Here is a 12,955-nt window from a genome sequence, read left to right as displayed (position 1 = left end):
AAACCGTGTTCCAAGAATACTGATATTTAGTATAATTTAGCACTGGTACATTTCACTCTTTGTATCACTCCATTTTCTGTGTTTGCTACATAAAGTTCCAATTATAATAACAGTTCATTATACTGAAACATAAATTACTACACTTAATATGGGCTGTCAGTCAGTCTGTGCGTTGGCATGATAACATTCAATGCTCAATCCAGCTCTTGCTTCTTTGGACATTATTTTCATTAATGTAGCAAAAACAAACAAAAATATTTTGTTATATCGTGTCAGAATTTTCAGCCACTCAATATTAATTTCTTGTTCACACAATTGTTGTATGAAAGCAAAATTACACTTGCACTTCCTTAATGATCAGTGATTAACAGTCGTTCCCTCACCAGCCTATCTTTTTTTTCTCTGTCGAAGTTAATATGACAAATATGCAGCTTATGTTACAGAGAAACCACAAACCTCTCCATCCTCTCCAGAAGAATCTCCCATCTCAAAAAACCTCAAGTTCTTTACGACTTTTGTTACAAAGTGCTGACACTGGAGACTCCTTCAAAAAATCCTAAATCAACGTCTCCACACAGAAAGTGTTACAGTTTCAATGATTGCACGCATTTTTAATCTGTTTATAATGGAGCGTTCGCCATACAAGTCTCTGTGCAAGTTGTTACTATCGAAACAATAAAGTATTACAATGAGCACATGAAAATAAATCTGTGACCAGCCAGCACATGTGATCAGTCAGACCTGCTGTTATTATATTAATAGATATTTAGAAATTATTAGAAAATTTATCAACATCTTCTGACCGATCGGATTCGAGAATCCAGCAGCAATGAGGTATATCTGCAGTTAAGTGCTTGTAATGGAGACCTTTAACACAAACATTCCACACTGAGACTCAATACCAATATGAGACTCAACTCTAAACTCTAAAGGCCACAGGGTCAAAGCCAAGACAAACTGTCAACATAAGATTTTTTTATACTTTCAAGTAAATAGTTTTTGGTGTAAAACATTTGGCATATATTCATATATTCACATAAGTATACACACACACACACACACACACACACACACACACATACATTTGAAAAATATATATGAAACGTTAAAAAAAGAGTTCCAAAGTCTATATGTATATGTTGAAGATTATGCGGAAATATTTTCATCGCATTATGACTTCTTCAACATGGATATTGCAGACACACTCAAACTTTTGGAAAAAGGCTGAAACAAACGAGGATGCAAAAGTCTTTTGCAGCAGGGAAGTGACTTAGCAAGAAAAACAAAACTTGGCATATGGGCTTTGAAGCCTTAACGCCAGTCTTTTCATCCCTCCCTTCCTCCTTCTAGCTGTCTGAAGCTGTGAATGATTAAGGAAATAAAAACTGCAGCCCCACCATAATGGTGCTCTGAAGGAAATCTGGTTCCAATAGAAAGGCTTCCTGTGATAGCAGGAAATAGCAGTCATTTTTGCATACATGTGCACACACATACACTCATGGACCACTTTGCTTTGAGTTGAAGGTGTTCAGAGAAGCATATTATATATATATATATATATATATATATATATATATATATATATATATATATATATATATATATATATATATATATATATAGACATAGACTACACACATTACAAAGAGAAACTTTTTTTCTTGCAATGACTAATTGCAGGTTGCTTACAGATACTGATGAAACCCAAACCAAAATGGAGGACAAACTTAAGAGGGTGAGTGAAACAAATGAGACACAAGGTTGAACTCAAACGAAAGAGCTATAGACTTTCACACTGGACACCTGGGATATAGGACCATATGGCTAGTTCCTGCCCACAGCTATACCTCAAAACCACCCCAGAAACCCCTTTCCCCTCAGATCTCCTTTCATACAACTGCAGCTCAAGTGTGTTATTGCCAACTTGCCCTACCTTTCTCTACAATAAACTGAACATGCACTGAAAAACAATCTCTGAGTAGAAATCCAGATTAGAAGCCCAGTAACTCAATATTCACTCCCCCCATCTGTGGGCTTTGAGTAGAAATCAAGAAGTAGCTTTCCTATAAGAAACTTATATTACACTACTGCAATAAAGCCAAAAACAATATATAACAGAGAAAGTATGCAATAACCATTGCTACAGAGAATGAAAAAAAAAAGAATATGAATTATTAGCCTCACAGATGATGGTTAAACACCGAGGTCCTTTGTTTTATCTCCTGCACTGTAGCGTTCTGAATCTACATTTACATCTATTTCTGAATGTAGTAATTCTGCAAATGCTCCTGCTGAGATAGCAGGTTATTGGGAGAAAACTGTTTTAGAACTAGCGCATGCTTTACTCAGTTAAGAAATACAGCATACATTATAAGCGAAACAACTGAATGTTAGTGAAAAAAGAACATCTTAATAAACAATCAAACAGGAGAGATGTTTTCTTTCCCCAAACATGGACTGGATCACATCTGGAATAAAGTCAATGATTTCCAACTTCACTTGCCAAAACCCCATAAAACACTCCATAAGAATACAAAGACATTTAGAATGAACTGTATAGAAATATAGAATGTCCTAAAGTAATGAGTATTTTCTTAAAAAACAGTTGAGGATGTCTCAACTCCTGCAGACACCCAGACTCATCTGGTGCATGCTGGGAGGCAAACCGTGAAGAAAATCATGCATATAAATTAAAAAAGCACCAAGGAACATGCCACAAGAGGAAATTATTTGGTAGCATTTATATAACCTTACTGAAGTTTGATGAACACATATGTACAGTATGTTTACATGCTCTCCCAGGAGGAACGGAAAAAAAAGTGTATGGTCTACGTGAAACGTCATACTCTACATGAATTAGTGCGACTGTTAGTTTTGAACAAAGTTTAAATAAATGAAAATGCGAAACTCTTACCCCATTAAAGTTAACTGAAGTTAGCTGAAATGATTAATAAGTGAAATTGTAGATACTCAGATGTGATATTTAAAAGTAAAGAAATTAGGACATGTTTTTTAAGCATGATGTCACACTAGCCAATGAATTACATGACTCTACATGATTATATGAGAAGTTACATTGATCAGTGAAGGTCTGGGCTGGAGTTGCGATTTGGGTATTATTATTATTTTAATTATTATTTCAGTTGTATGATATTGAATGAAATCCAGCCATATCACACTTGTTCATTTGATTTTATACAGTGTCCAGGCTCATTATATATATATATATATATATATATATATATATATATATATATATATATATATATATATATATATATATATAATGTATTTGACTGACTTTATTAAAGTATGTATGAAGAACAAGTGAGAGTAATAGACAGTCTGTGCAGAAGTATGAGCTGTATCATTTGGTATGGCTTAAATGTTGATAATTAATTCAAATAAAATCTACAGAAATAGGATTACGTGGATGTGCAGCCAGGGATAAGGGAAAAAAATTTCTGAGTCATGACCTTTAAGAGTTATAACAAGTATGAGTAAATTTAAGGAGTAAAGAAAGATGGCCTTTGTCATAAATGTAACGGAGTTAGAGTAGAACTGTTAATAGATTCGATTAAAGTACAATTAACCTTTAGTGTGAACATTTTAATATAATTTCCAATGCAAAACTATACTATATGGACAAATGTTTGTGGACACCTGGCCATCACGTCCATATTTACATGTAGAATATCGCAGAAGGGAAATCTTAATGCTACAGCATACAAAGACATTCTAGACAACTGTGTGCGTCCAACATTGTGGCGACAGTTTGGCTAAGGAACACATAAGGGTGCAATAGTCAGATGTCCATAAACTTTTGGCACAATATATGTATACCAGCACACACACACCATTCTGCCAAACGACTGCAGTTACATAGCACCGGACTGCTAGCGTGGAGTGTTCTCTAGCTGATGCTTAACTAATCCCACCTGTGGAAAGTACTGCTTCTTTCCAAACCAGACAGCTGCCAGACATATGAACAAGGGAGACAAAGGCAGAGTGAGTGCTGGAGTAAGAGAAAGTGAAAGATGGAAGGCAAAATGAGAACTGTGAATTCAAATGCTGAACGCAGGCATTTCTATGAAATCAAAACTAAACCAGAGTATTATATCTGCGAATGAAAATACAGAACATAAACGGGCACTAACATTTAGTTGTCTAGAGGAGAAGCTATGTTTATGGTGTGTGTTTACTCTGTGTGTGTGTGAGGCAGAATGAGCTCCAAGCACTTTAGTTAGTTGTCATAGTCGTCTAGTAACCCAAGCTGGTGTGTTTCAAAGCAAAGTTCAATGGCTGTACCCTTGGGTGAAAAAGACCTCAGTCTCTGACCCTGCACACTGAAGGGGGTGTAAGGACACACACCTCCCCCCGCCCCCCACAATTTAGGCAACTGTGACGCATTACTTCATCGGGCGTGACCCCTTCTCCCGCATCTCCCTTTCTCAGAAGCACAAGTTTGGCTCTCGTTTTAACGTAAGGTTTTTCTATATGGAGAACAGCACAACATCCACAAAATGCCACATTTTAAAAGTCCAATCATGTTCGCTATAGGATATCTCTGTATCTGCATTTGAAATTCACTCGATTTTGCTGGAAGTCCCTTAAATTGAGTGAGCATGAAGCTGACTGAAGAGGGGTCTGCGTGGGAGGGTGTATAGTTACTAAATGCTGTAAGCCCCTCAGGATAAAGGCAGGGTCACTTCAGCTTGGACTGATTTAAGTCTAGACTGTGGCTCCACAAACACACACACACATACACACACACAATTTACCTAAGTTCTTTTCTAGAATTTCAATAATTATACCCTATATGCAATCTATTAGCCAAGGCATGTTTGGGGTCAGAAGGTTGGTTCTTTAGTGTTCAATAGAGCTACAAACCTAATTAGAATAAAAAAAATCTAAAAAAAGAAAGCTATGAAGATCTACCAGTGTTGTGTCATGAAAACTACATGCCTAAAATATCACACACATGCCTCAAAGGACATTGGTTTCATAAGTAGCAGTGGCTGCTGGCCGTGATTTTAAATTGGAGGGCTAAAATCTAATATCGATCCATATCTCAACAATTAAACTATTAGCTGAGAATTGCATTATATGTGGACCAACTATTACACACACATGCAAGCACGCACACTTACAGACAGATCGGAAGCTGCATTTGTGATTTCTAATCTACTTATTTAATCAAATTAATCGGGTTTTTTTTCAACGTTTCAAGTAATGCTCTACAGTGTCATGTTTCCTTGGAATACCAAACATGGTAAACTTCAAATCAGCCCTCGAGGTCTACTGTCCTGTAGAGTTTAGCTCCAAAATCAAACTCACAATTATTACAGCAGGATTGCTACTATAGAGGACTTATTTCTGTGAAAAGTTAAGTTTCGTATCTGGTCCCCCACCACAGATATTCAACCTGAAAGGGAGGGAAATTTTTCAAATTGCTCAAACCTGAAATGTTCTGCATGCACACTATACGTATCTAGGTACCCCCTAATTAATTAATTAAGGCTGAGACCCGAACCCTTCCCATTATAAATTGACCCTAAAAGTGGAACTGTGAGCAATCTTACGCATTACATTTGGACTTAAGTTTTAAGTCTAAGGAAGAAGAATGTGCAAAATATATGTTCATGAACCTTGTGACGTGCTCGATAGAGCAGTTCTTGTTCCAAAGAGCTAGGCCCATACCGGGCCGAGATAATGCAGTTTCCGTAAACAGCTGTATAACCAAAATCTGTGCCGTGTCACAAAGATGGCCGTCGTCGTTAAACCAAGTAAAATAATAGTAAAAATTATTATTATTTTTTTTTAAATGGTGGTTTTGTAATGCCAATACCAACCTGCATTGGACCACTTGAGATGGAAAGACCCTTATGCATGACACTGAAGCACAAATAAACAGATTTAGTCAAACGTCTTTGTAAGCAGCAGCAGTACTCACTTTGAACCCTGGATCCTTGCATGGCTGCAACATGAGGTAGTAACTGGATGCCAGGTTAATGTAGGAATTACGGAACGAGCTGATGTGCTGGTGACCCTGCACTAGCTTATACAGTTCCAGACACATGAGGCCTGATGTTGCAGCTGTGGTTGTGGCGATTGCAGGGATGATGCGACCAGCAATGAGCTTGCTCTGTACAAGTAAAAACAACATGGAAATGTTATGTATTTGAGTACGGTGTGTTTGTGGCATGGATCTAACAATGCATATGTACCTACAGTATATGTCTGGTAATAGATTTGCAGTATTGCATTTACATTTATGGCATTTGGCAGACACGCATATCCAGAGTGACTTAGAGAAGTGCTCTGAAGTCTCTACCAATAAATACATCCCAATACTGGTTCACTAGGTCAGATCAGTCTATAAAACTCTGTTGTGGAGGTAATATAGTACGAAAAGCACACACAGACAACACAATGGGTTTTTAATTTTATTAAAAAAACCCTTTAAAAAAAAAGAAATCAAAGTATTACTATCAGTATATGTGAGCACACAGTATATTGTAGTTTAGTATGTGTGTGATACAGCAATCATACCTGTGTGTGCATTAGAGACACACACTCTTACTGGCATTAACTCTAGTTTCCTACCTTGTGCCGATCTGCTGCTGGTATATCATAATTCTCTGCCCTCAGGTTAGACGCTGCCACTATAAAGTCCATGTGGAAATTACTGTCATCATCCTAAAAGCAGATTTAACACTGAGCTGTAAACAACATTCCTCACTCAACATGCACTGGCAAATCAGTTAGCACAAGCAGTAGACTGTCAGGTGTTAGTAAGATCACTCACAGAATGATGGCATGAACAGAACTAGCTAAAAGACAATTTTCAATCTAAAAGATTAATCGGTACGGTACAGTTCCACCACCTGCTTTTTTGAGATTGTGTTTTGTCTACCGTTATATCATCTCTACAGCGCCAGCTGCTCCCGAGTTTCCACAGGAAAGAAAGAAACCATGATAATTATCTATGTACATGATGGAGAAACAGCACTTGTTTATGTGTTCCTGCTGGAATGAATTCAGATATACAGAAGTTTATGTCAGGTTTTAAACCTGTGACTTAGTCACTGGAGCTCCTATTGTATCCCAAATTGAATTTTCCTTTTGAGGTGACAGTGTACATGAGGTCATACTTCAAGCAGGCTGACTCTTCAAAAGGCCTCTCTGACCGGAGGGGATTTGAGGGGGATGAAAATTTGGCAACCATCCGTCTCTGTGGCCACATTGGCTGTAAGGCACGATGACTAGGATGACACACGATATAAAAGTGCAGTTAAAATTACATTGTTACATGTAACACTGCGTCATCTTCAGGTAGGTATTAGTATTCCTATGATTAGGAGTATATTTAATGTTTAATATCAGTCAAAGTATTTAATATCATCCGAGGATTTCAATTGCAATATTCTATCATTAGACTCATTAGGCGATTGATTAGGCATTGTTTGTGTTTGTGTGTGTGTGTGTGTGTGTGTGTGTGTGTGTGCGCGCACCAGTGTAACTCAAACCTAATCCTCACTTCAGCGGTGACACACTCTTTGGCCGTTCACATTATGTACCCGAGTGAGGTTTTCTGGCACATTCCACAAGCATCGAATTGCCAGATTACACTACGTCATCAGCACACTCATCCTAGTCTTTCACACATCTGAACACAAAGCCTAATCAGGTTGCCAATAGTGAACACATTACAAATTTTTACAATCCATGACTAGTATATTTATATTCTTCTGTGAATGACATATATGCATGATTCATATTTGATATGCAGTTAATGCATACATATATAAGATTTAAAAAAAAAAACTATTTTCCTTTTTATGATGTTAGTATAAGTATTCAGAATCTAAAACATGCCAGCATCCATCTTTGCGTACATTTATATACAGTCCTGGGCAAAAAAAAAAGAAAAAAAATGGGCCAAGCTCAAAATGCCAAAATATTAAGCTTTTAATGGTCGTAACAACAAATCATTAGTCAGGAAATCCTATGGAGACACAAGGGTGGAGTTTTGCATTAACAGTGAACTCTACTGTTCTCTGTGCTCCATTAGGGCTGGTGTAGGGCTGGTGTTGGATAAGGATCAGTGATCACTTTATCCATTCAGTGTAGGGCAGATGGCTCAGGCACTTAAGAACCACAGATTTGTGGTTCTGTTAGACCTCCTACCTGGGGATGGTCGCCAATGTGTCTGACGCAGAGGCAGAAAACAGATATGTGTATGTATTAAATCTACACACACACACACACACACACACACACACACACTACCTTTTCGAATTCTAGTGGAAAAGTCCGACACTTTTGGCTGTCTGGCTGGAGGCTTGACAGTTTCTGCTTTAGCTCATGTAGCTCACCTTTGTCTGAGAGAAACAGATAGAGCAGTTAGTGAAAAGAACACACATCCGCACTCTGTACTTGATGTTTATACTGCTCTAACCTGGTTCTGTTCATAAAGACGGTGACAATTATTTGACAAGCTTACAAAAAACCATTTGGAAGACACGGGCTCCATTAATTTTAAATTCAACTTCCTGCTTGCTCACCCACGTCCTTTCTCTCCTCTCTGCTTTCCAGTTCCTCGTCCGTCACTGCAATTGTCTCACTGGTGTTTGGGTGGAACTCAGGCACATGCACTCCTTCCAGGATCTTCATCATGTCATTACGGTCTGTTGACCCATTGATCCCATAAATCTGCCCGTATAGGTAAGCAGAGGCCGCAATAAAATCCATATGGGTGGTCTAGAAGGTAAGAGAGCAAAATTATTTAAATAAACCATCAAAAAACTTCACAACATGAACCACAGCCATAAACTAAATAATTATATTACAGCTGGTGGAAGCAAACCAGTTGAGCAGGTTGGATACTATGCTATATGATATAGATATACACCACCAGCCATAACATTAAAACCACTGACAGGTGAAGTGAATAACATTGATTATCTCGTTACAATGGCACATGTCAAGGGGTGGGTGGGATATATTAGGCAAGAAGTGAACAGTCAGTCCTCGAAGTTAATGTGTTGGAAGCAGGAACATGGGCAAGCGTAAGGATCCGAGTGACTTTAACAAGGGCCAATAGGGGCACTCGGGGCACAAGTCAGGGGACACCCTGGATGGGGTGCCAGACCATCGCAGGGCACAATCTCACACATTCACACATTACTGACAATCTGGAAATGCCAATCAGCCTACAGTGCATGTCTTTGTACTGGTGGAGGAAACTGGAGTACCTGGAGGAAAGCCCCAAAGCACAGGGAAAATTTGCAAGCTCCGCACACACAAGGCAGAGGTGGGAATCAAACCCCCAACCCTGGATATCATATCACACACATAGAAATGTGAAATAGGTTCTCCAGAATTAACATGGGAAAAATGTACCACAGAATTCACACAAAACACAAAACATCAGTTTCAGTTCCCAGATTAATACCATAGAATGCAAATGGTCTAAGTGGTAGAAACCCTGATAACACTGTCAGACAGACAAAAGGTCATAAATGACAATAATGACCTCAGTATGGATAAAATGGTTGTTTAAAATAATACAGAAAATCAAACAAAAAATTTCTATCTGTTAATTGCACATTAGAGCATGTACTGTAGAATGTGTGCTTAATCTTCAGTTAAGTATAAGGTCCCAGTTCACAGCAGGAAAGAAAAGGTAAGCCGTTATCAGGCGATAGAAAGATATTTCAGGTATTCCTGTCCTGAGGGGAAAACAGCAGAACCCAAATGCTGGACAACCAGGGCTCACACTTACATTGGCTGGGTCAAAGGTTAAGGGATGAGGACATCTTTTAGCGCCCGTCCAGAAAGGCAGACCTGAACTAGTTACCTGGAGAAAGACAACAATTGTAAAGTAGACTGTCAGATTTCAACAACTTCAAAAGACACATTTGGCAAAAGACATTAACCTTTAATAGAAAACAAAAACTTGAATGACTCAGGAATAAAATCAGACACAAATGGAAATGGAGACGTGGACAGAGTCTGCAGACATTCACAAGTCCTTGTGAAAAGAAATACAAGGTAGACTGTATGTCTGCAAAGCTCTTGTCTCTATACACCTTTTGCTCAGGCTCTATAATGAGTTTATCAGGGGTGTGTGTGTGTGTGTGTGTGTGTGTGTGTGTGTGTTTAACGCAATTTGTCCTGTGATAAAGGAACAGAGAGGGTCTGTTTAGAGAAGCAGGAGACAGTTGCTGTGGATCCCTTTGATCTGACTGTGTTGCAGCAGAAAGATCAGTGCTCAGGCTGATCCATTCAACATCAGACACACACCAGTGATCTCATCAGCAGTCTGATGACCTCCTAGGGTCAAAGAATTACAGTCAGGAAGTCCGAGATGTGTACATTTTTTAATGGGGTAGAAATTACAACCCAGTATTATATTTATTACTCTCCTGTAGGAATATAAATAAGCTCCAGGTAGTCCATAATGCAGCTGCTAGAGTCCTAACTAGAACTAGAAGGTACGACCATATCACACCGATATTATCAATACTGCATTGGCTCCCAGTAAAATCTCGCATTAACTATAAAATACTTTTATTAACCTATAAAGCACTAAATGGTCTCGCGCCACAATATCTAAGCGACCTTTTGGTTTTATATAATCCGCCACGCCTACTTAGATCAAAAGATGCAGGCTATTTGACGGTACCTCGAATAGTGAAGGCTACAGCAGGGGGAAGAGCTTTCTCTTATAGAGCCCCACAGTTATGGAACAGTCTTCCTATTAGTGTTCGGGACTCAGACACAGTCTCAGTGTTTAAGTCTAGGCTTAAAACGTATTTGTTTACTCAAGCCTACCCTGACTAGATTCTGTTCTACTACTTCGCAGTCATAATTATCTTTTTTCTCCCTCTCTCCTTTCGCCGAGCCACACATGAATTTATGGAGATACTAGAGATCCAGATCCTTTCTGCCTCTGGATGGAGCTCAAATCTTCTCTAATTCCAGACTGCTGGGACTACGGCTGCTCCTAAGGCCATACAGACTTCATATAAATCCATGATGAACTTTTTCACACTATCTGTTGTTACCCAGATGAGGATGGGTTCCCTTCTGAGTCGGGTTCCTCTCAAGGTTTCTTCCTCTTAAAACATCTTAGGGAGTTTTTCCTTGCCACCGTCGCCACTCAGTGGCTTGCTCAGTTGGGATAAATTCGCACCTTTAATATCTGTATACCATGTTGATATTTCTGTAAAGCTGCTTTGAGACAATGTCTATTGTAAAAAGCGCTATACAAATAAAATTGAATTGAATTGAATTGAATTGAACTGTGACCCAGTAAGGATAAGCGGTACAGAAAATGGATGGATGGATGGATATATTTATTACTGAGTTCGTATTGGTATTAGCCTCGTTGACTGGTCACTTGTACTGAATGGGTTTAATCCAACCTTAAAACAAACAAACAAACAAACAAATAAATAAATAAATGAAACAACTTTAATCAAATGACTAAGTTCTGTAAGTGGGAAATTCAGGAATAAACAGCTCTAATAAATAGCCAAATTATTATTGTACATATTTAAATAACAATGAGAGGGTCTGTACAATTGATTTAATAGTTAAAGTGATCAGAATCACTGGCTTCAACTGTGTCCTAATTGGAGACATGAAAAACAGGACCAATTTTAGTCAACAAGTTGTACTCAACCCCAGAAGCTAAAGGTTCAAGATGAAATAAATAATCTTTCTTAACATCTGGTCTGGCACTTATCTCAGAGTTACATGCTTTTACCTCATGCAGCCATACAATTACAGTCAAATCAGTTCAAAACAAACGTGCAGACAACTTTGGCATAGATGCGTCATTGATCACTGTCCATCGTTACATCTATTTTCTGTACCACGTATCCTACACAGGGTCACAGGGAAACCTGGAGCCTATCCCAGGGGACTTGGGGCATGAGGCAGGGGACACCGTGCACAGGGTGCCATCCATCACAGGACACAGTTGCACATTATGGACAATCTGAAAATGCAAATCAGCCTACAACGCATGTCTTTGGACTGGGGGAGGAAACTGGAGTACCTGGAAGAAACCCCAAAACACAGGGACATGCAAACTCCACGCACATAAGGTGGAGGCGACAATTGAACCCCCGACCCTGAAGGTGTGAGGCAAACATGCTAACCACTAAGCCACCATGACCCTTTTGTATTTTTATTTATTTATTTATATTTTTTGTGATGATAACCCTAGTCAGGTTTTAGTCACGTGTCCAATGTCTCTCCAAAGTCTTGCATGTATTAAGCTATCTCTGCCTCCCATGATTTCCAAACATGACCATTGTTTTCATTACTGCAATGTATGCACTATTACGTCATCATAAAAAGTTTTACAATAAACTGTCACCTTTATTTTCTGTTTCAATAAATCCAGTAAGAGTATGAATGATTCTGAGCAGATTTCCTCATGCAGTTGAATAGGACATCTACTCAGTCACGTATGCGTACAAATTCTATTTACAGCACTTTATCATACTGCGTCATGAAGAAAAGGAAATACTATTATTGTAATCGCTAAATGTCACTACAACTTCTCTTTTCAATTCACTTCTTCACTTATTCACAATTCACTAATCACGTATGAGCAGTGATGATGCATGTTTGCTTTATCATGAGCTGTAGCCGTGATCAGATTCTTCAAAATGTGGTCAAAATAACGACACCTTGCTGTGAACTGAAACTAGCTGGAGGCCCCACAAACCTGCTGTTGTAGCTTTTCAGTTAATATAAGGTGTGTGTGTGTGTGTGTGTGTGTGTGTGTGTGTGTGTGCGAGAGAGAGAGAGAGAGAATGTCATTTACATAAGTTTATGACAATGCTAACAACTGAGAATGTGCATCATGTAGCTATAATTTAGCATAATAAATAAGATTAATAAAATCATTTTTGTTTTCATCATGAGAAATTAA

At 38.5% G+C, this 12,955-nt stretch overlaps 1 protein-coding gene across 1 annotated transcript in view; it reads right to left on the bottom strand.

The window, feature by feature from the left end:
* Positions 1-12,955, bottom strand: part of uba7 (ubiquitin-like modifier activating enzyme 7) — a 50,189-nt gene that overhangs the window by 16,618 nt on the left and 20,616 nt on the right. Inside the window, exons 17-21 of the mRNA XM_053636256.1 lie at positions 9,788-9,862; positions 8,568-8,763; positions 8,293-8,384; positions 6,607-6,699; positions 5,954-6,145 (exon numbers count right to left, since the gene is read on the bottom strand). Of these exons, the coding sequence (XP_053492231.1) occupies positions 5,954-6,145; positions 6,607-6,699; positions 8,293-8,384; positions 8,568-8,763; positions 9,788-9,862 (648 nt within the window). The remainder of the gene's footprint in view (positions 1-5,953; positions 6,146-6,606; positions 6,700-8,292; positions 8,385-8,567; positions 8,764-9,787; positions 9,863-12,955) is intronic.

The sequence above is a fragment of the Ictalurus furcatus genome, chromosome 11 (genome assembly GCF_023375685.1).
Source record: "Ictalurus furcatus strain D&B chromosome 11, Billie_1.0, whole genome shotgun sequence".
NCBI classification, from domain to species: Eukaryota; Metazoa; Chordata; class Actinopteri; order Siluriformes; family Ictaluridae; genus Ictalurus; species Ictalurus furcatus.
This window is presented reverse-complemented; position numbering and strand designations above follow the sequence as displayed.